General features: G+C 42.9%; 1 protein-coding gene across 1 annotated transcript in view; it reads left to right on the top strand.

Annotated features, from left to right (window-relative positions):
- LOC309564194 (alpha-2-macroglobulin-like protein 1) overlaps positions 1 to 24,302 on the top strand; it is a gene marked incomplete at both ends in the record, with an annotated part of 91,316 nt that extends 67,014 nt beyond the window's left edge. The window contains 4 exons of the mRNA XM_082268825.1: positions 661 to 878; positions 20,472 to 20,687; positions 23,760 to 23,887; positions 23,948 to 24,302. Of these exons, the coding sequence (XP_082124951.1) occupies positions 661 to 878; positions 20,472 to 20,687; positions 23,760 to 23,887; positions 23,948 to 24,302 (917 nt within the window). The remainder of the gene's footprint in view (positions 1 to 660; positions 879 to 20,471; positions 20,688 to 23,759; positions 23,888 to 23,947) is intronic.
- Positions 24,303 to 24,629: the final 327 nt, after the last annotated feature.

The following is a 24,629-nucleotide window of genomic DNA, read 5'->3' as shown; positions in this document are numbered from 1 at the left end:
ACTCCTGTGATGCTCAATGTTCTCCTTGATGACGAGGAAGTTGTTTCTGAAGAGCTGCAGTGCAAGGATCTCCTTGCTTCTATGAATCGGTGATTCCTCTCTAAATTTGGAGGCATAGTTGGTGATGCCCCCCCTGTGCTTCTCACTGTTCTCCTTGCTGGAGAGGAAGCTGTTCCTAAAGAGCTGCAGTGCAAGTATTTTTCCACTTCTGTGGATTTGTGCTACCTCTCCAAATTTGGAGGGATAGTTGGTGATGTCACCCCTGTGCTGCTCACTGTTCACCTTGCTGGAGAGGAAGATGTTCCTTGACCTCTCCTGCTGCTTCTTCATCATCATCCCACCAGTCATCACATCACCAATCTTCATATGAGCAGCTCTGATATGGAGATGCAAAGCACAGCTGCTCTACCAAGATAGCCACCCACACCCAAGTGCAAAGTGCAGAGCAAGGCATTGTAAATCTGTAATTGAGAAATGATTAGGAAGAACACGGGCAATATTGGTGACTAGTCCATTATTCTGCTTCCCTTTATTGGGTACAGCTTCCTCCACACATTTCCATTTTAGCATACATACTTGGTGGAAGGTCTAAGCCGATTACACCTCCGCTCTCCTCATGTTCCCTGCATTATACCTAAACCTTTTTTCTCGCATCTCTAGGTGACACACTTTATTGGAGGAATGACAAAGATGTGAAGTTAGTATTATATCAGTATTTCCCATCATCGAGTACTGGAGACGTCTTGATCACATCAAACATGCTGATAGGCATGACGAAACATCCAAACCCAAGTCAAGAGCTTTTAAACAAAATGGGCAGTGCAGCAAAATGGTTGTCTGGACGAATGACCCGATATGGAGGTTTTTACGCTTCACAGGTAATAAAGATTTACTATATAAATGTCGCCAAAGATTTACAATGGTTGCCATTGCACAGAAAAGCCTTCTTAGAACATAAGGTATCCAAGTGTCTCATTTTATCACATATCCCAAATATAAGAGGATTATTCCTCTTTCTAGGCCAGTGGGCAGAGCCATGCCAATGGTTTCTTTATGCCCCATCAGCCAGATGAACATCCAGATCTGCAGTGCAAATAAAGCCCTAAAATCATAGAGCCATTCATTAGGCTATATTTGCACTATATACCAGTGATCTGCATCTGGGTGATGGGACAGATTTACAGATAAGGTTGCGGCTTGCTTGACCTGGATCTGTGAAAGAATTGAAACCAAAGACAGCCAGAAAACTAGCATTTCCAGAAGAAGGCAGAAAATGATAGGAGAACCCCAGAACCCCTGACTGGGACACTTGTTTCGTGTCAATGACTCTGAAATTGTTAACCACTTCAGCCCCAGAAGGTTTTACCCCTCTTCATGACCAGGCCATTTTTTTGCGATACGGCACTTTATCTGACAATTGCGCGGTTTGCTATAAACAAAAAAAGACTAACGGTTTTAAAAAAAAAAAACAATATTTTCTCCTCTGACCTTCCAAGATGGCAAACGCTCTGATTCATCCCAAAGGTGTTCAGGGAATACAAGAGGAAGGGTGGGGCTTTTTAACAGCTCTGATCTGATTGTGTTTCCTGTAGGGTGGATTCTCTCATCTCTCATACGTTTGCCGTCCTGGAAGGTTCATAAAAACACCGTTACCGATATCTAACAAGAGGCTTTTTACTTTCTGCTATAAAACACATCCAATAAAAAAAATATAAAGACATACCAAGACATTTTGGACAATTGCATGGTTCCAACTTTGTGGGAACAGTTTGGGGATGTCCACTTCCTCTTCCACCATGACTGCGCACCAGTGCACAAAGCAAGGTCCATAAAGACGTGGTTTGGGGGTGGAGGAACTTGACTGGCCTGACCTCAACCCGATAGAACACCTTTGGGATGAATTAGAGCGGAGACTGCAAGCCAGGCTTTCTTGTCCAACATCAGTGCCTGACCTCACAAATGCACCTCTGGAAGAATGGTCAAACATTCCCATAGACACTCCTAAACCTTGTGGACAGCCTTCCCAGAAGAGTTGCAGCTGTTATAGCTGCAAAGGGTGGACCAACTCAATATTGAACCCTACGGACTAAGATTGGGAGGCCAGTAAACTTCATGTGCGTGTAAAGGCAGGTGTCCCAATACTTTTGACAATATAGTGTATGTAATAATGGATAGACTGAGGGCAGGTATGCCTAGACGGAGCCATGTAAACACATCAGAATGCACTGTAATGCAGATACATAAGGGGTCCATATAGTGAACTTGGTGTTGAGTCATTCATTTTAAGGTCATCACAGAGGACAAGGGGGCCCTCTCTCTTTACATCTGGAAGAAAAGAGATTTCATCTCCAAATACAGAAGGGATTCTTCAAAGTAAGAGTTGTGAAAATGTGGAATAGACTCCCTCAAGAGGTTGTTTTGGCCAGCTCATTAGACTGCTTTACCACTTGCCGACCGCCCGCCGCAGATATACTTCAGCAAGCTGGCTCAGCTGTGTGAGGTACGGTGGTTCGCAGGAGGGCCCGTCCCCATTAGGCAGCGGGGATGCTGATCCACGGGGCCGGCGGCCATGATTGCAGCCTGACACCCGCGATCGCTCTCAGTGAAGAGAGAACGACGGACATCTGTTGTAAACACAGCAGGCCGTTCTTCTCTCTGAAATGATCACAGAGCGCCTGTGATCCTCCTATTTAGAATCACAGGTCTCTGTGTTGATTCCACAAGCCCCTCCCCCATACAGTTAGAAAACACCCCCTAGGCTCACACTTAACCCTTTGATCACCCTTGAGTTAACCCCTTCCTTGCCAGTGTCATTATTACAGTGACAGTGCATATTTTTAGCACTGATTACTGTAGTAATGTCACTGGTCCCCCCAAAAGTGTCAAAAATGTCATGGTCCGATCTGTCCGCCGCAATGTCGCAGTCCCGCAAAAAATAGCTGATTGCCGCCATTACTAGTAAAAAAATTGGAATTGGCTTATTGGAATTGTTGTTACCAAAAATATGTAGCAGAATACAAATTGGCCTAAAAGGATGAAAAATTTAGATTTTTAAATTTTTTTTTATTGGGAATGGTATACAGCAGCAGCAGAATGTGAAAAATATTGTTTTTGTTTCAGAATTGTCTCTTTTTTTTTGTTTATATCGCAATTATATAAAAATCACACAGGTGATCAAATACCCTCAAAAGAAAGCTCTATTTGTGGGGAAAAAAGGACATTGATTTTATTTGGGTACATCGTTGCACGACCGCACAATTGTCCGTTAAATTAACACAGTGGCGAATCGCAAAAAATGGCCTGATCATTAAGGGGCAAATCCTTCCGGTCCAGAAGTGGTTAACAAAGGCCTGGATTCTTTCCTAGGTGTACCTAATATAACTGGTTACTAATATTTATAGGTAAAGTTGATCCAGGGAATATCAGATTGCCTCTCGGGGGACCAGAAAGGAATTTTTTTCCCCTGCTGTAGCAAACTGGATCATTCTTTGCTGGGGTTTTTCACCTTCTGGATAAACTGCAGGTATAGGATTGTGTATATGGGATTGTATGGTTGGGTTTTCTTTATTGTTTTTTTGTTTTATATTGGTTGAGCCAGATGGACTTGTCTTTTTTCAACCTGACTAACTATATGTAAGATTATCCTGAATTAAGATAAAGATTTTTCAGGTGTCAAAAACAAATTTAGGAAAAGAAAAACTCACTGGAACACACTGAAAACTCATTTAACCACTGACGGACCACCCCCGGTATTTTTTTTAAACGGTGGGCAGTCCGCTTTAACATAAGGGTGGTCCCAGTGGTTGATTCGCCACTGGATCACCCTTATGGGTGGCGGGAGAGGTGCCCCTGCTGCTTCCCGGTCATTTTCCCCACTTACCGGAGCTGTCGGTAGCAGTGAAAATGATCCGGTCCGCTCTCCTCTCAGGCAGGAAGTAGAGTGAGGGCAAGATGGCCCCACTCCACTCTATGGCCTTGGAGGACTGGAGCGATGTCATACGTTGCTTCCTAGCAACGGATTTAAAGAGCACATGAATAAAATTACTTTTTTTCTTAGTGTAAATGTGAGATCTGGGGTCTTTTTGACCCCAGATCTCACATTAAAGAGGACCTATAATGCTTATTTCTATTACAAGGGATATTTACATTCTTTGTAATAGGAATACAAGTGATCAACATTTTATTTATCTTTTTTAAAAAAGTGTAAAAATAAAAGATAAAATAAATAGGAGAGGGGTGCATCCGAGGCTTTCCAAGATGGCAGATGTACTCTGAGTGAGCTCCGGTCCTGCTCAGCTACAATAGCCTCCGATCGCCTCAGGGGTGAGTGACCCTTTCTCCTCTGCTCCTCCTGAGCGGCCCATGGTCAAAATCAGCTATCAAAAGCCCTACCCACAGCCTTCGCTCGGCACACGGCCTGCTGCACATATGGAGCGCTTCCTGACTAGGGATGATCGAACTTTTGAAAAGTTCGGTTCGACCAGAACACCCAAATTTTCCAAAAGTTCGGTTCGGATTTCAGAATCCCATTGAAATCAATGGGACCCGAACTTCGGTAATCAAAAAACACAATTTTTAAGCCCTAAAACCCAATAAATGCCCCTAAAAAGTGTCTAGGGTTCTGGATCATGCCCCATTAACTATTAATCACACAAAAAAAGTTCTAAAAAATTGTCATTTTTGATAAAAAAGCCAATTATTGAAAAATTAAAAAAAAAAAAAAGAGATTTTTTGATTTTTACTTTGGATTTAGTATCTGGGGGGGGGGGGGGGTCTAAAAAGTGTACATGTGAAGTTTCAGCTCTGTAGCATGTCCAGGACCATGAAAAAAAAGATTGTTTGTATTAGAAAACTTTCAGCACAGGAGGTTGGCTCCGCTGCTGTAACACCTTGCCGGTTTAATAGAAGGAATTTTTTTGGGTTCTTTGCAGTCAGGAAAAACATCTGAACTTGTGTATAGTGGTACTATGCACAAGTTCTGATGTTTTGCCTGCCTCCAAAAACCCCCAAAAAATGCCAGCAAAAACACACCTAGACATATATAGGTGTGATAGTAGCAGAAATATATTACTGTAAATGATTTCATTAGCGCAAGCATATATTTCTGCTACTATCACACCTATATATGTCTAGGTGTGTATATAAATATATGGATGTGTGTATATACACCACTATACACAAGTTCAGATGTTTTGCCTGCCTCAAAAGAACCCCAAAAAATGCCAAAAAAAACGCTAGCGTCAAAAAAAAAATGCCCAGGTGTGTTTTTGCTGGCATTTTTTGGGGGTTTTTGGAGGCAGGCAAAACATCAGAACTTGTGCACAGTACCACAGTACCACTATACACAAGTTCAGATGTTTTTCCTGACTGCAAAGAACCCAAAAAAATGCCTTCTATTAAACCGGCAAGGTGTGAAAACCGAAAAGCCATATTGGTGAAGATCTGAAAGTTTTCTAATACAAACAATCTTTTTTTTTATGGTTCTGGACATGCTACAGAGCTGAAACTTCACAGGTACACTTTTTAGACCCCCCAGATCTGAAATCCAAAGTAAAAATCAAAAAAAAATTTTTTTTTTTTTTTCAATAATTGGCTTTTTTATCAAAAATGACAATTTTTAAGAATTTTTTTTTTTTTGTGTGATTTTGTGTCTGGGGGGTCTAAAAGGTGTACCTGTGAAGTTTCAGCTCTGTAGCATGTCCAGAACCAGAAAAAAAAAAGGATTGTATGTATTAGAAAACTTTCAGCTCAGGGGGTTAGCTTCTCTCCACACCTTGCCGGTTTCAAAGCAGGCATTTTTTTGGGTTCTTTGCAGTCAGGAAAAACATCTGAACTTGTGTATAGTGGTACTGTGCACAAGTTCAGATGTTTTGCCTGCCTCCAAAACCCCCCAAAAAATGCCAGCAAAAACACACCTGGGCATTTTTGTTTTTGACGCTAGCGTTTTTTTGGCATTTTTTTGGGTTCTTTTGAGGCAGGCAAAACATCTGAACTTGTGTATAGTGGTGTATATACACACATCCATATATTTATATACACACCTAGACATATATAGGTGTGATAGTAGCAGAAATATATTACTGTAAATGATTTCATTAGCGCAAGCATATATTTCTGCTACTATCACACCTATATATGTCTAGGGGTAAATATACAGACATATATTACTGTAAATGATTTCATTAGCGCAAGCATATATTTCTGCTACTATCACATCTATATATGTCTAGGTGTGTATATAAATATATGGATGTGTGTATATACACCACTATACACAAGTTCAGATGTTTTGCCTGCCTCCAAAACCCCCCAAAAAATGCCAGCAAAAACACACCTGGGCATTTTTTTTTTTGACACTAGCGTTTTTTTGGCATTTTTTTGGGTTCTTTTGAGGCAGGCAAAACATCTGAACATGTGTATAGGGGGTATATATACACATATATGTCTGAATATATACCCCTAGACATATATAGGTGTGATAGTAGCAGAAATATATTACTGTAAATGATTTCATTAGCGCAAGCATTTATTTCTGCTACTATCACACCTATATATGTCTAGGGGTATATATTCAGACATATATGTCTATATATGCCCCCTATACACATGTTCAGATGCCATGTCTGACATCAAACATGTCCTCAAAAAAGCACTGGCAGTGGCAGCCCCTGCAGCTTAAAAAATGCTTGGCTGGTGAGAAGCCATATGGGTGTGCCGAAGCAATTCAGAGAAATTATCATTTCTCTATAGCGGTCACCCTGCTATGGAAGGGTTTTGTCACCCTGCCATAGCAGTCACTGCCAGTTAACCCTACACTACACTACGGTCCCCTTACACTTAACACTTTCCCTACAGAAACTAAATTTTTGAAGCTAACTTAAGTGTAAAGGAGCACTCTAACTACACTAGATATCCCTTTCCTCACACTAAAAATAGCTAAATGACACTTTTAAAGTAAAATTAACAGAACTGCTTCCACTCTCTTCCATGTCCAGTATAACAATGCTAGGAATATGGCGGGGGCGATCTTATATACTGGGGGGCATATTCACTAATGATTGGTCTAGGGACCCCCTAGTCACTCCAATCACATTCCTAGCATTCTCCTGCCCCCTCAATTGGCTTTTGCTAATGGTTCTGGTCCAATCACGGGCTTTTAAAGCCCATTTCCTGAAGCATTGCATTTTGGGCGGTTCTGGTTGCCGAATTCTGAACTTTTTGGGCAAAAAGTTCTAAATTCGGCCGAACCTCGAACACCCAATGTTCGGGCCGAACCGATGGTGGACCCGAACCGTTCTATCATCCCTATTCCTGACCAGGCCTTGATCCCTGGCCTCAAATTCCCAGGGAAACCCGATAGATCGAGGCGCTGCTTCCACTACTGAAATTCTATCACAAGTGGCCCTCTCTGTTAACAGGGGCCCACCTCTTCAGTCTCTATTAACCCCTGAGCTACTAGTAGAAAAATTACAGATGCTTTTACACCAGCTAACCTGTAGCTCAGGAAGTGGGAAAATTGTCCCAGGAACTGAGGGGAGAGATTGATCAGATTGGTGAGCTCACAGATATCCTGGAAATTAAGTTTGACGACATGATCCAATATGTGCATGCTCTGGAAAAGGAAAATGCATCCCTAAGACACTCATTCTCCCAACTACAAGTGCACCAGGAAGACCTGGAAAACAGGGAAAGGCGTCAAAACCTACGCATCCGCAGGATATCAGAAAATGTACCTGACAGCAAAATCTGTCCCTATGTCTTGGGTCTATTCAATTTCCTTGCGCCAGATATCGCTGACTTAGACTGGGGATTCGATCGCACTCATAGGTCCTTGGCCCCAAAACCTCCTTCTGGAGCTAGACCGAGAGATGTTGTGGTCCGTTTTCACTATTATGACAGCAAGGAAGCCCTCACTATGGCTACCCACAACCACTCTCACATCAATTTCAAAGGGGACAAAATTCAAATTTTCAGTGATCTATATCCAATTTGGCAAAGAGACGTTCTCTGTGACCCATCACTTCTCATCTCCAGTCCCACAAAGTCCCCTACTACTGGGGCTTCCCATAGTGTCATGAAGGATGGAATACAGCATACCCTATGAGATCTCCACGAGGGAGAAGCTTTCCTTAAAGGCCTGGGCCTTCCACCACTCCCGGTCGAAGACTCCCTCCCACCACCCTCTACCACAGGAGCTTCCACTGCACCTACCAGGATCTGGACACCTACTAAAGAGAATTCGAAGAAGTCCTCTTCTACCCCCCCCCCCCAGCGCTCCCGTCTGAACAGATACCCCACCTGATCTTTCTGTGGTCACCTTTCAGGATCCATCTTTGGCCTCACATAACCCTCCCTCTCCAGGGATTTCCCTTGTTTTTTCTATTGTTGTTTCTGGGAATGTTGGCAAGTCCCTTGGCGCAATTCGGGAGGAGTGAAATGATTAGTTTTTTCTTTTCTCATTGAGTGTTGGGTCGGAGAGGGAGTCTAGGACACCACTTGTGGGGAACCATGTTTCCCCACCTGTTCCTCAAGGCCTTGTGATTGTCACACTACTGACTTCTTCATGAGACAATTTGTTTTTACCCTTATTTCTTGCTTTTTCATGTATGACCTTATGTTCAGTTCTTGTTTTTTCTTTTTTGATTCTATGTTTCATTGGGGCACTACCTGCACTATATAGAATATGTCTGCTTCATGTTTCTAATTATGTATGGCTTTAAAAATTCTATCTTATAATGTTAAAGGTCTAAACTCCATCAAGAAACGCTGGACTGTCCTGAAAGAATTTAGAGCATCCGGGGCTGATGTGATTCTGATTCAGGAGACTCACTTCCACCCTGGAGGCTCCTTCAAATCCTAGATATTTTCCCCATTCGTTTACAGCATCAGACTTATCTGGCAAGGCCGGGGTAGCGATTTCTCATCAAACGCACCTGTCCTCTCGTCTGGACCCTTATGGTCGCTATGTGATTTTGGAATATAAATATATGTCCACTCGCTTTATGCTCATGAATGTATATGTTCCAAATACTGGACAGATAAAATTTCTCACTGAAACACTTGAACTATTGCAGACATCCCCTTACCCATTTACAATTCTAGGCGGTGACTTAAATGTTGCCTTCTCTCCTATACGAGATAGATCTATTTTTCACACCAATCTTCCCTCCTCCACGCAATCCCTTTCCACTTCTTTCCGGACCCATCATCTGTTTAAAGCTTGGAAGATCAAACACCCAACCAGCAAACAGTTTTCCTTTTACTCCCCGCCCCACAAAATGTTTTCCAGATTGGACTACTTCTTTGTCTTTGCCCCACTTTTGACTAGTGTGGTGTCCTCCGACCTAGGTTTGATAACCTGGTCTGATCACGCCCCACTTTCTCCTGATTTATCTCTCTTGAAGGCGTTCCCTAGAAAATGCCACTGGCAACCTAATGAGTCCCTGCTAAACCAGCCTGCCAATAGAGAGGCACTCTCGCAGGCATTAACTGAATTTTTTGAGTTAAATGTAGGCTCTGTGGAGCGGTAGTCCACCCTGTGGGAGACACTTAAGGTATTCTTTAGAGGGCAATGCATATCCACGGGCTCTCATTTGAAGAAAAATTCAGCGGCCCAAAATTTATCCCTGCTAGCCAAATTACGTACAGCTGAACATCGCCTTCTGTCCTCCCCCACAGTGGCCCGCCTCCGAAAGGTTACAATTTTACATGATCAACTTAAATCTTTAATTTTATCTGCCTCTTCCAAATCACTGCTTTGAGTGAAACAAAAATGTTATGAATTTTCCAACAAACCCCATAGGCTGTTGGTATCCAAGCTTAATCCCTGTCCCTCCCATTCTTTCCCTGATTCCCTAATACAATATAACAGTACACCTACCTATTGTCCCCAGACTATGGTCAATGTATTTGAAGAATTTTACCAAAAACTCTATAATTGCCTATCCCCGACTCTTCACCCACCCTTCCAGCTGGTCTCATTTGACTCTTTTTTAGAGGACATTCACCTTTCTAAACTATCCTCTTCTGATCAACAGATGCTGAATGCTCCTATCACAATAGAGGAACTCACCAATACTGTTAAACAATTGCCTACTCAAAAGTCCCCTGGCCCTGTTGGACTCCCTTATAAGTACTTCAAGACCTATTAATAAGTGAAAAAGGTGCACAAAACCTAGATATTTACTATAGCAGCAACTGAAACTCCAACCGTGATGGAGTAAATGTGAAATGAAAAAAAGTGCACTCAGTAAAATAAATTAAAAAAAACTTGATATGCATCAAAACATATAAATAAATAAATGTGATCAGAGTATATCACTACATGTGAAATACAATGTGCTTGAATCTTACATAATACCAACGATAAATAGGCGAAATTCTTAAGCTTCAGAAGTGACAGCGCGGCTTCTCCAGCTGACACGTTTCGCCTCAGAAGGCATCAACTGTGAATTGCAGAGCGGCCGCGAACATCTGAAGCTTAAGAATTTTGCCTGTTTATCGTTGGTGTTATGTAAGTGCCCTACTTTTTAAATTGTGTACCGGGGATAATGCACCATTGCCTGCTAGTGTTGAGCGAACACGGACTGTATTATTCGTGTTCGTACCGAATAATTGGATTTTTTGTACCCGAACACGGACACGGACACTTTACTGTATGTTCGGGTAAAAATCCGTGTTCGGTCGTTTTATTTCCGGGTTTTGCATGCTTTGGCGCTCTTTTCATGGCGGGCTTTCAACAGCCAATCAACAATCGTTTAACTGGTGTGCCTTAAGCCATCCCAGCCATGCCTGCAAATGTCTCAGTAGCTGTGATTGGCCGTCTGAAGCATGTGACCAAGTCTTTATAAGTTCGAGGCAGCCGCAGCGGCGTCATTATGCTGCTTAGATTCAGGGACAGAGCACACATCAACGTGCTGGCTGCTGATTAGGGAAAGATAGGCAGGAAAAAACCATTTGTGTCCGGATAGAATTGAGGGACAGGTCGGAGTGTTTAGGCAGGGCGAGTTGTAGGCATTTTAGGGATAGAGTCTGCTGAATTATATAGGGTCAGTGTCTTCTACAAACTACAATCGATATTGCTGTGTGGGGGGTGGGGTGAATCTGCACTCAATCCTGATCTACGATCTCTTCTCAATCCTGTTAGGGACAGAGTCTGCTGAATTTTAGGGAAACTGTGTTCTACAAACTACAATCGATATTGCTGTGTGGTGTGGGATTGGAGATAGGCAGGTGTCAGTGATCCACATCCATTTTTCTGTGTGTGAGCTGCAGTGAACACAATCTTTTTGGGCTGCAGTGAACACAATCTTTTTGGGCTGCAGTGAACACAATCTTTTTGGGGTGCAGTGAACAAAATCTTTTTGGGGTGCAGTGAACACAATCCTTTTTGGTGTGCAGTGAACACAATCTTTGTGGGGTGCAGTGAACAAAATCCTTTGTGGGGTGCAGTGAACACAATCTTTTTGGGGTGCAGTGAACAAAATCCTTTTTGGGGTGCAGTGAACAACATCCTTTTTGGGGTGCAGTGAACACAATCTTTTTGGGGTGCAGTGAACAAAATCCTTTGTGGGGTGCAGTGAACACAATCTTTTTGGGGTGGAGTGAACAACATCCTTTTTGGGGTGCAGTGAACAAAATCCTTTTTGGGGTGCAGTGAACAAAATCATTTTTGGGGTGCAGTGAACACAATCTTTTTGGGGTGCAGTGAACACAATCTTTGTGGGGTGCAGTGAACACAATCTTTTTGGGGTGGAGTGAACAACATCCTTTTTGGGGTGCAGTGAACAACATCCTTTTTGGGGTGCAGTGAACACAATCTTTTTGGGGTGCAGTGAACACAATCTTTGTGGGGTACAGTGAACAGAATCTTTGTGGGGTGCAGTGAACACAATCTTTGGGGGGTACAGTGAACACAATCTTTGTGAGGTGCAGTGAACACAATCTTTGTGGGGTGCAGTGAACACAATCATTGTGGGGTGCAGTGAACTCAATCTTTGTGGGGTACAGTGAACACAATCTCATACTTCTGAAGGTTTGAGGGTGCTGCCTGTTCCATACTCCCCCTACTCCTCATCTAGCCTTTTAGGGGTACAAACAATAGTAATTGGGGCCTAGTGTGGTTGTGTACGTGTGATATACATACACTTTTTTGGGATCATATTTTCTATTCCGCTATTTAATCAAAAACCTTTGGGGATCAGTTAAATTGGGGGATAGTCTGTGTTGGTACGTGTGAGAGAGATCCACCTTTCCAAGTTGTTGGGGTTCATCTCATACTTCTGAAGGTTTGAGGGTGCTGCCTGTTCCATACTCCCCCTACTCCTAGCCTTTTAGGGGTACAAACAATAGTAATTGGGGCCTAGTGTGGTTGTGTACGTGTGATATACATACACTTTTTTGGGATCATATTTTCTATTCCGCTATTTAATCAAAAACCTTTGGGGATCAGTTAAATTGGGGGATAGTCTGTGTTGGTACGTGTGAGAGAGATCCACCTTTCCAAGTTGTTGGGGTTCATCTCATACTTCTGAAGGTTTGAGGGTGCTGCCTGTTCCATACTCCCCCTACTCCTAGCCTTTTAGGGGTACAAACAATAGTAATTGGGGCCTAGTGTGGTTGTGTACGTGTGATATACATACACTTTTTTGGGATCATATTTTCTATTCCGCTATTTAATCAAAAACCTTTGGGGATCAGTTAAATTGGGGGATAGTCTGTGTTGGTACGTGTGAGAGAGATCCACCTTTCCAAGTTGTTGGGGTTCATCTCATACTTCTGAAGGTTTGAGGGTGCTGCCTGTTCCATACCCCCCCTACTCCTCATCTAGCCTTTTAGGGGTACAAACAATAGTAATTGGGGCCTAGTGTGGTTGTGTACGTGCGAGATACATACACTTTTTTTGATCATATTTCCTATTCCGCTATTCAATAAAAACCTTTGAGGATCAATTGAATTGCGGGATAGTCTGTGTCGGTACGTGTGAGAGAGATCCACCTTTCCAAGTTGTTGGGGTTCATCTCATACTTCTGAAGGTTTGAGGGTGCTGCCTGTTCCATACTCCCCCTACTCCTCATCTAGCTTTTTAGGGGTACAAACAATAGTAATTGGGGCCTAGTGTGGTTGTGTACGTGTGATATACATACACTTTTTTTGGATCATATTTTCTATTCCGCTATTTAATCAAAAACCTTTGGGGATCAGTTAAATTGGGGGATAGTCTGTGTTGGTACGTGTGAGAGAGATCCACCTTTCCAAGTTGTTGGGGTTCATCTCATACTTCTGAAGGTTTGAGGGTGCTGCCTGTTCCATACTCCCCCTACTCCTCATCTAGCCTTTTAGGGGTACAAACAATAGTAATTGGGGCCCAGTGTGGTTGTGTACGTGTGATATACATACACTTTTTTTGGATCATATTTTCTATTCCGCTATTTAATCAAAAACCTTTGGGGATCAGTTAAATTGGGGGATAGTCTGTGTCGGTACGTGTGAGAGAGATCCACCTTTCCAAGTTGTTGGGGTTCATCTCATACTTCTGAAGGTTTGAGGGTGCTGCCTGTTCCATACCCCCCCTACTCCTCATCTAGCCTTTTAGGGGTACAAACAATAGTAATTGGGGCCTAGTGTGGTTGTGTACGTGTGATATACATACACTTTTTTTGGATCATATTTTCTATTCCGCTATTTAATCAAAAACCTTTGGGGATCAGTTAAATTGGGGGATAGTCTGTGTCGGTACGTGTGAGAGAGATCCACCTTTCCAAGTTGTTGGGGTTCATCTCATACTTCTGAAGGTTTGAGGGTGCTGCCTGTTCCATACCCCCCCTACTCCTCATCTAGCCTTTTAGGGGTACAAACAATAGTAATTGGGGCCTAGTGTGGTTGTGTACGTGCGAGATACATACACTTTTTTTGATCATATTTCCTATTCCGCTATTCAATAAAAACCTTTGAGGATCAATTGAATTGCGGGATAGTCTGTGTCGGTACGTGTGAGAGAGATCCACCTTTCCAAGTTGTTGGGGTTCATCTCATACTTCTGAAGGTTTGAGGGTGCTGCCTGTTCCATACTCCCCCTACTCCTCATCTAGCCTTTTAGGGGTACAAACAATAGTAATTGGGGCCCAGTGTGGTTGTGTACGTGTGATATACATACACTTTTTTTGGATCATATTTTCTATTCCGCTATTTAATTTAACTGGGCCTCCATGCGAGACCTGTGTGCCTTGTTGCGCTGTTTTGAGTACTCCACCAACATGGCCAGTGGCAATGACGCCGTTCTCAGCTTAACTATCCCACTTCTATGCCTCCTTGAAAAAACAATTCGGGCGATGATGGAAGAGGATGTGGCACAGGATGAGGAGGAGGAGGAGGATGAAGAGGTAACATTTCCAAGGCTTTCAGGGCAGTCATTCGCAAGGGGCTCCGAGGGTGGGTTCCTGCACACGCAAACGCCAGGGACGCAATTGTCCAGCAGGGGCACAGTTCTGGAGGATGAGGAGGATGAGGAGGAGGAGGAGCTGGAGGAGGAGCTGGAGGAGGAGATGGAACCATGTTCACAGCAGGGTGGCACCCAGGCCAGCTCATGGCCATCACTGGTGCGTGGCTGGGGGGATACAGAGGACACGGACGATACACCTCCCACAGAGGACAGCCTTTCGTTGCCTCTGGGCAGCCCGGCACACATGAGCGATTACATGCTGCAGTGTCTCCACAACGACCGCCGAGTTGCCCACATTCTAACTTGTGCTGATTACTGGGTGGCCACGCTGCTGGATCCCCGTTACAAGGACAACGTACCGTCCTTAATTCACTCACTGGAGCGCGATCGCAAGATGCGCGAGTACAAGCGCACGCTGGTAGACGCCATGCTGCTGGCATTCCCATCTGACAGCGGGGCCACAGTGGAAGCACAAGGCAGAGGAGGAGGAGGAGGAGGTCGCCAACGCAACCAGGGCACCGCCAGCACCTCAGAAGGCAGGGTTAGCATGGCCGAAATGTGGAAAAGCTTTGTCAGCACGCCACAACAAACAGCAGCACCAGCAGCTCAGATGGAACGTCTTAGCAGGAGGCAGCATTTTACCAACATGGTGGAGCAGTATGTGTGCACACGCCTACATGTAGTGAATGACGGGTCTGCCCCCTTCAACTTCTGGGTCTCCAAATTGGGCACATGGCTTGAGCTTGCCCTTTACGCCTTGGAGGTGCTGGCGTGCCCTGCAGCCAGTGTATTATCTGAACGGGTATTTAGCACGGCTGGGGGCGTTATAACAGACAAGCGCAGCCGCCTGTCCAGAGACAATGTGGACAAGCTCACGTTCATTAAAATGAACCAGGCATGGATCCCACGGGACTTTTCCGTACCTTATGCAGAATAGCAATGGATACCGACCTTACCCACCCATTGTTCCATTTTTGCTCTTTCTCACTCTTTTGGGGTGTACCCTCATTTAAAATTTTTGAAAAGAAGCAGTGTTGGCTACCTCGTCCTCCTCCTCAGGGCCAGATTAATGTAGGGGCTATTGGAGCTGCAGCTCCAGGCCCCTACCTTTTATATAGGCCCCGGGTTGGCCATATTCACTGTTACCGCTCTTCTGTCACTTGTAAACACAGAAGTCTGGCTTCTATGCTCGCTTCCCCAGGCAGCACCCTCAGAACCTCCCCACACAGCGTGAAGGCCGGACAAGGAGGGACAGTTGGCGATGCATGGATGTGTTTATGGGCTTCAGAGACAGCATCCCATGTTGAATTAGGCATGCATGGCTGCACCCTTCCTCCTCTGGGTGCATGGCAAGGCACGGCCCTTAAGGCCCTTCAAAATCCTCAGCACCAAGCCCATGATGCTGTTAATCCGGCCCTGGTCCTCCTCCACCGCCGCTTCCACCTACACCGCCCATAGGTGTGCGCAGCCTATTGCATTAAGGTGTGCACCCCAAAGTTGAAATACACATGCATGTGTTTGCCAGCAGGGAGAGTAATGTATCGGGGCCATGTACCTGTAGGCAAGGAGAAATAGAGCAGAGCAGGTCCCAGGGAGATCTTTCCCATCTCCTCACTGGCAATGCTATGTGCCCTAGGTGATTAGGGTGTGCCCAGGCACACCCAGCACACCCTGTGCGCACGCCTATGTCACCGCCACATCCACCACCACCTCAACCTCCCTCCTACTCCATATGGGCCTCGTCCTTCAGAGATGAAGAAGAACATTGTTTTATTTTTCTGTTTTTTTTTTGTTGTTTTAAGTTATTTCCCTATCCACATTTGTTTGCAGAGCACTTGCCATGCTCTTAATTACGTTTTGCTGCCATTTGCAGCACTCTAGCCCTTTCCTTTGGTGTTTTAGAGCCATTTTAGTGCCTTAAAGTTCGGGTCCCCATTGACTTCAATGGGGTTCGGTGTCCGGGAAAAGTTCGGTAAAAGTCCGGGACACGGACCCGGACTTTTTTTTAAAGTTCGGCCGAACCCGTCGAACACGGACATCTAGGTGTTCGCTCAACCCTATTGCCTGCTTCTTGCGTTTTCCATATGGGGTCGGTTGTATCCTAGCTTAACTAAGAGTTACCGCTGGTGAAGTACAACATCAATAAAGTGAGGGGATCTAGCGGGAGCACGCAGAGTGGAATATCTAGACAGACCGCAGGAGCCCTGAAGTGGAGTTTGTGGGTGCCTGTGTTTAACATAGCACCCGATATCATTACATCTGGTAAGATTCCAGTCCCCGCTTTTCCATGAGGTGATTGATTCGGTTTTGGGGAAGATACCTTGTTCCATTGACCTTGCTCTTGATGTTTGAGTGCATGTTTTAGAGGAGCTGGTAAGGGTACCCTCATAATACCTACTTTCACGTGGTGCCATGGGGAAATGGAGTCTGCGAATAACATTCTGTTTACTTTTTCATTATTCTGAAAAAGTAAACAGAATGTTTGAGTAGCCACTCACTTGTTTGGATTTTATAGACTTGGTTTTATTTATGTGTGATTCAAGCAAATTGTATTTCACATGTGGTGATATACTCTGATCACATTTATTTATTTGTATGTTTACTTTAATTTTTTTTCATTGTACATCCTGGCCCCACATATGTTATGCCTCTATAATTCTCTACTAGAAGGAAAGGCTCCCCATTCCTCCTTCCTCCACTCTTTTATCAGTGTTATACCGAAACCGGGTAAAGACTCACCCCTCCCTTACAAGTATAGACCAATAGCACTCTTAAATTCTGATTATAAGATATTTATGAAAATTCTTGCCAATCGTTAATCCCAATTTTTGTCCAAACTGATAGATAAGGACCAGGTGGGCTTTGTCCCAACCAGGCAACACGAGACGCACCATGGACCTGATAGACATGTTGAATAGAGTTTGACGCCCCGCTATCATTTTAAGCTTAGACATCCAAAAAGCGTTTGATCGATTAAGCTGGCCATGTATGTTTGCTACGCTAAACCGCTTTGGTTTTAAAGGATTCTTTCTATCAGCCCTACAGGCCCTTTATTCCAACCCATCCTCTCAAGTACGGATGTCCTCTTTCCTGTCACAAACCTTCCAGATGTCTAGCGATACTGGGCAAGGGTGTCCCCTGTCCCCACTCTTATTTATACTATGTCTGGAGCCTTTGGCGGCTGCCATCCGAGCTCATCCGGACATTTGGGGAGTACCCATGCGGCAGAGGGAGTACATACTTTCCTTTTTTGCAGATTATATTCTTTTAACACTAACCCAACCCTCACCTTCCCCTCACCTTCCCCTCACCTTCCCCTCACCTTCCCCTCCCATCCCTCCATGCTCTGCTGTCCAAGTTTAGCCTTTTATCTGGCTATAAAATTAATACTTCCAAAACAGAAGCTATACCCCTCCATATTCCCCCGGAGGACCTCTCGGCTCTACAGCAGACATATCCATATAGATGGTGTCCTTCTGCCATTAGATACATGGGGATACAGATCACTCCTACGTATTCATCATTATACCCGGTTAACTACTTGCCTCTATTCAAAGACGCTAGAGACATGCTATTATGCTGGAACTCATACCCTATTTCCTGGTTAGGTAGGATAAATGTCCTGAAAATGTCTATCATGCCTAAATTGCTTTATTTCTTCGAAAAACACTTCCAGTTCAGATTCCCACGTCCCAACTAAAAATACTTAAACGCTGGTTCCTTAACTTCATATGGTTGCTGGCTCAGTTAACTTCTCCCCCAAAAACAGGGGTGGTCTGGGAGCTCCTGATGTCCTTAAATACTACCTTGCATTTCACCTTCTTCGATCTCCTCTTGGTCTTCCCAGGAGGCCCCAAACAGATGGTCATAAATTGAAATGGGTTCCCTATATTCCACACATCCATGCTCCTTGATCTGGTCATCTTCCTCTCACTTAGACCCCAAACATCAGGGACTTTGCTTGGTTACAATACTCTTCACTATTAAAATTTGGTGTACATGTGTCAATAAGTTCTCTCTCTCCTCGCCATGTCTCCTGCTATCCTCTATACTATTCAACCTTCTTCTCCCAGATAGCTTGTCACTACCCCGTGTTTCAGTCTGGGTGCAAGCGGGCCTGTTTCAGTTACGCCAATTTGTCCACCTAGCCACCAGTAGGTTTTGCACATTTGAAGACCTTTAGTCCAATACCACATCCCTAAACATGCTTTCTACCTGTACCTCCAAATTAAGCATTACTTCTTCACGCTAATGCCTTCACTGACCCTACCCAAACCCACCACATTTGAACTTCTTTGTGCCCAAGGACCGCACCAACTTTACCTAATCGCTTCTATTTACAAACTACTTCATGAAGCAACTCCATTGTCCACAAACTCTAAGTGAGTAAATGGTCATCCAATCTACAATGCCGTATCTCCCTCCCTAATTGGGATAAAATTTGGTCGTCTACCTCCAAAACCTCTAGATGTGTGGCACAGAGAGAGACGGTCTACAAAATCTTGCTGTTTTGGTATAAAACACCAGAGGTACTCCATGGTCAAAACCGTTCTCACTCCCCTCTATGTTGGTGTTGTGGTAAAGCTACAGGGTACCAGTTTTCAAATTTTTTGGCTATGTGAGGTCATTTTACCTTTCTGGTCATTGGTAATGTCTCTACTCCAACGGGTGTTAGACCATACATTACCGTTGGATCCATTACATTATCTCCTGGTCCTTCCTTTTCCCAATATTGGGAAATCTTCAAATAGACTTGCTTCCTTTATCCTATTTGCAGCCAAGAGACTAATTTCGCTACATTGGTTATCTACTGCCCACCTAGCCAAACTCAGTTATTGAAGGTGATTTCATGCATACGGAGAATGGAGTATATGACGGCACTAGTGGGGGGGATGCTATTCCCCACTTTAATAAGACGTGGGATGCCTGGGATGCCTCAGAATATGGTTCCCCTTCAGGTCCAACTTGATAGAGACCATTGGGGATTGCACCTTTTCCCTAAACTATTCAATTCCCTGCACCCCATGACTTGGCCTTCCTGCTTTTATTCCTGGTTTAGCATTGTCTTGTTATATCTCCCTCAGGTCATACTGTCATGTGTGTCACATTTTGATCCCCCCCCCTTTTGTTTTCTTTCCTCCTCTCTCTTTTTTCTCTTTCATACCTATGTAATACATTGACTCGTTTGTTCTCCATTTATCATTGTTACTCATTGTCTGTAACGTTCTTTATGGGAATTCTTTTGGATTTGTACGAAAACTTTCAATAAAAATACAATAAAAAAAAAATAAATAAATGGGAGAAAAAAAATTGAAGTGCCCCGTCCCCGTTAGCTCACATGCAGAAGTGAACGCATACGCAAGTCGAGCCCACATATGTAAACGGTGTTGAAACCACACATGTGAGGTATCACCACGATCGTTAGAGCGAGAGCAATAATTTGCGCTCTAGATCTTCTCTGTAACTCTAAGCTGGTAACCTGTAGAAATTTTTAAAATGTCACCTATGGGGATTTTTTAAGTACCAATGTACTTAAAATTCCACAAGCGTGCACAATTTTGAAGCATGACATGTTGGATATCTATTTACTCGGTGTAATATTATCTTTCACAATATAGAAAAAAAATTGGGCTTACTTTACTGTTTTCTTATTTTTTAATTCAAAAAAGTGTATTTTTTTTTCCCAAAGAAATTGTGTTTGTAAGAATGCTGTGCAAATACGGTGTGATCAAAAATATTGCAATGATCTCCATTTTATTCTCTAGGGTCTCTGCTATATATATATATATATAAAATGTTTGGGGGTTCTAAGTAATTTTCTAGCAAAAAAAAATGATTTTAACTTGTAAACAACAAGTGTCAGAAAAAGGCCCGGTCCAGAAGCGGTTAAAAAAAAAAGGGGAAACGCATCCAGGATGCAGACATTGCGGTGTGAACCGGCCCTTTGTGAAAGTAGTAAAGCTTGTATACCTAAACTGACCTATTAGAGATTGCCTTTAAACTTTCCATCCGTTTCTTTTCTTCCTGGCAGCCTACATCATTGGCGATTGAAGCTCTGACTCGCTTTGGGCGGATAATTAATACCAACGAGACCGACGTGGTGGTTTCTTTATTTCAGAATGACATGGAGATTTTCAATGTGTCAATTAACAAACAAAATACATTTTTAATCCAGAGTGAGGAAATCTCTTCACCTTTTGCGGACTATAAATTTGTCGTCACCGGAACAGGCAGCCCTTTTGTTCAGGTAAGATCGGCGGCATCGCTAAAGAGAACCTCTCTCTAGAACATAATCCTAGAGAAATAATCCTCCCCAGTACAAGGTAAGCCCGGTTCACTCTGGGATTGCACACAAATGAGTGCAGTGTTCCCATGCGATTCCCACGCGTTTCTGTGCAGTGTTATACCGTAGCCCATTCATTTGAATTGCCTGCACCGGAATGCGGAAAAAATAATCCATGCACTACTTTTAACAACATGCCGCACCAAATCGCATGGTTACTAACTGCATTTGTGTTTGGGATGCTGTTAACATAACGTATGCACCCACGTACAGATTGTGAGGGCAATGTGCTCAAACACGGTGCGGGAAACGCCCGCAGAACCTGTCTTTCCCTCACGTGGTTCTGGCGTGAACAAGCCCTAAGGGCTCATGTCGACTGGCTTTATTTTTAAATGCAACTTCAATTTGAAAAATGCATCAATTGCCTCAACGCATGGTTGAAGGTAAACACATCCATTGATAGAAATGCAGTGGCTCCTGCATGCGTTTGGGCTATGTTCCTGCTGCTGGAGGAGGATTGTGCTCCTGAATAGTGTAGGGGGGGGGGGGGCGTTCGCCCCAAGCATGAGTTCCAATGTCAGTGTTCGGCTCGTTCGTCTAACACTCGAATTTGCAGGGTCTTTTACGCCTGTGGTTGTTCACCCCCACCAAACGCATTGCAATGCGCTGTACAGTGCATTTTTTGCCCTGAATAGACATGTGCAGAACAAAAAAATTAGTTTCATTTTGTTTCGTTTTGATACGTTTTTTTTTTTTTTTTGCATAAATTTGTTTTAACTGGAATAATTAGTTTTCGGAATTCACTTAATGTTTTCGTATTCCTATCAATTCATATTTTCCGAATTCAAATAGTTTTCAAATAAATTTCAAAAAGTTTTCCAATTTCATTGAATTTTTGATTTGTTTTCTAATTTCATTGAAGTTTTGATTTGTTTTCCAATTTCATTGAAGTTTTGATTTGTTTTCTAATTTCATTGAAGTTTTGATTTGTTTTCCAATTTCCAAAGAGAATAAAATAGAAAAGAATTTTGTAAAAGGTAACTGATTCTAAAAAACATCAACCACCCGCCCGGCGCTAAAATATATATATAAATCAGTGTAAGGTATAAAGAAATAAATATATCTACTCAAATCATGAATAAATAGTAAATAAAATCATGTAGATAAAATCATGTAAAACATGTCACTCTGTGCATCCTTTTAATGCACTAGCTGCCACTGTAAACGTAAAACTTGCAAAATCAAATGTATAATAATAGCCCAGTCTGTGCGTCTCAGTTTGTTATATCATACATTCAGCGGCGCTTCAGCACACACAATGTATGTGTGCAAGTATATTAGATATTAATATACTTGCACACATACATTGTGTGTGCTGAAGCGCCGCTGAATGTATGTATTATTATACATTTGATTTTGAAAATAGAAAAGAAGATGAACTAAATAGAATAGAAGAGTAGAATATAATAGAGAAAAGAGAACAAAATGGAATAGAAAATAAAATTGAATGGAATATATTACAATCTTCTGAATTTTCGAATAGAAACAAATAAAATTGAAGCGGAGTTCCACTCAAAAGTGGAACTTCCGCTTTAAGTGGTCCTGACCCCCTGAAATGCCACATTTGGCATGTCATTTTTTTTAGGGGGGGGCGGGTACCTAGTTTTGACAGGTACCCACTCCCACTTCCGCTCGGACCGCCTAGGCGGCTTGGGCAGAAATTCTCCTCTCCCCCTCCCTCCCTGCAATCTTTGGGGACACGTCACAGGTCCCAGAGGATTGCCTGGCCAGTCACGACACGCAGCGTGACTCATGCATGTGTAGTGTGCACCCGGCTGTGAAGCCGCAAGCTGTCACAGCCAGGTGCCCACGGTAGTGATGCCACCGCCACAGGGAGAAGAAGGAGAAAACCGAGGCTGCCACCCCGGCCGCATTGCTGGATCCTGGGACAGGTGAGTGTGTGTTTATTAAAAGTCAGATACACTTTTTGTAGCTGCTGACTTTTAATAAACACAAAAGCCAGTGGAACTTTAAAAAAAAAAAACAATAGAATAGAATAGAAAGAATATAACCATTTCCCAAATTGCAAATAGAATGAATTTCGAATTTGAATAGAATGGAAAATAGTAGATTCGAATAGAAAATAACAGAATAGTACAGAAAAAAACAACAGAGTATAATAGAATGGAACAGAAAAAATGTAACCATCTTCATATTCTAATCTATTATTTTCAATTCTATTTAAATTTGAATTGATTCTACTTGGATTTTAGAAAACAGTTACATTCTTTCTATTCTATTCAATTCAATTGTTTTTTTTTTTTTTTAATTCTGTCCTTTTTTTTTATTTTATTCTAGTCTGCTCTTTTCTATTCTATTTTATTCAAATTCAAATTTATTCTATTCAAAATTTGAATTTTGGAAGATGATTATATTTGTTCTATACTAGTCTGTTTTTTTTTCTATACTATTGTTATTTTCTATTATATTCTAATCTAATATTTTCTAATCCATTCAAATCTGAATTATATTTTATTTCTGGGTCATGGTTATATGTATTCTATTGTTTAATTATTTTCTATTCTATTTTTTCTATTCTATTCTTTTCTATTCTTATGTATTCTCTCTCCGCTCTCTTCCCTCTCCCTTCCTCTCTCTCTCCATTCCTCTCTCTCTCTCTCTTCCTCCCTCTCTCTCTCTTCCTCTCTCTTCCTCTCTCTCTCTCTCTCTTCCTCTCTCTCTCTCTCTCTCTCCTCCTTTCTCTCTCTCTCTCTTCCCCTCTCTCTCTCTCTCCTCCTTTCTCTCTCTCTCTCTTCCCCTCTCTCTCTCTTTCCCCCCTCTCTCTCCCCCCCCTCTCTCTTCCTCTCTCTCTCTCATTCTCTCTCCCCTCTCCCTCTCTCGTGCTCTCTCCTTTCTCTCCCTCTCACTCTTTTATCCCCTCTCACGCTTTCTTTATCTCCCTCTCATCCTCTCTCCTTTATCTCTCCCCCTTTCCCTGCTCTCTAGCTCATGCTCTATCGGTCTTTCCCATTTCAGCTTTCGACGTCTTACAACACAAAGATTGCTAAAGGAGAAGATTCTGCTTTTAAAGTGACTGCCAAGGCAACAACATTGGATTGCTTCGGTGGGGTAGCAAAAAGGGTCGATGTTAAAGTTTCTATCAGGTACCTCTGTGAACAATCAAACAACGCCTTTCAATGGCCTTCCTGATTCCCCTTTATCAGGGTTTGTACAGGTGAGGGCTGGGAAAAAGCTGGTGTCAGGAATCAGCAGCAGGGATGGGCAGATCTGCGTGGCTACACTCAGGAAACTGGGTTTGACAAAGGAGCATACTACAGTTCTGAAACATATTACTGCCTATTTCTTAGTGACGTCACGACGCCAGGCATCACTTCTGTTTTTATCCGATGCGAGCTTGCGTTCCAGCGTGGTTATGATAATAGCTCCGCCTTGCAAAGCTTCACATCTCACACAGCTATTTTGAATACCTCCATGCAGCTGCCAATGGGCATCTTTGCCCCAGCCTCCCAGTGTTCTCTAAAAATCAAACAAATACTCTGGGATTCCACGCTGTGGTAATAAGTAGAAGTCTGCTGCCTACCTTAAAATCCCACATAGGTGGGATATCAGAAGTAGAAATAAAGAGGGAGAGGTAAAGATGGCCTTGTATAATGTGTAATATTCAAATAAGTTCAAGTACCATGTGCTATCCCTTCAAATAGCAAATGTGCTAATAAACCAAAATTAATGTAGGCAATTGTGCTATCTCTAATTATCAAAGCATCAGTCACTTTCTCACAAGTCACTTTGAACTGAAGATATACGTGTATATTCTGATATATTTTTGGAATTTTGGGTTCTTCGGAGTTCGTTACACATCAAGCACTTTAAAAGAACCTATATTTG

The sequence above is a fragment of the Pelophylax lessonae genome, assembly GCF_965119305.1.
Source record: "Pelophylax lessonae genome assembly, chromosome: 9".
In the NCBI taxonomy this organism is placed as follows: Eukaryota; Metazoa; Chordata; class Amphibia; order Anura; family Ranidae; genus Pelophylax; species Pelophylax lessonae.
This window is presented reverse-complemented; position numbering and strand designations above follow the sequence as displayed.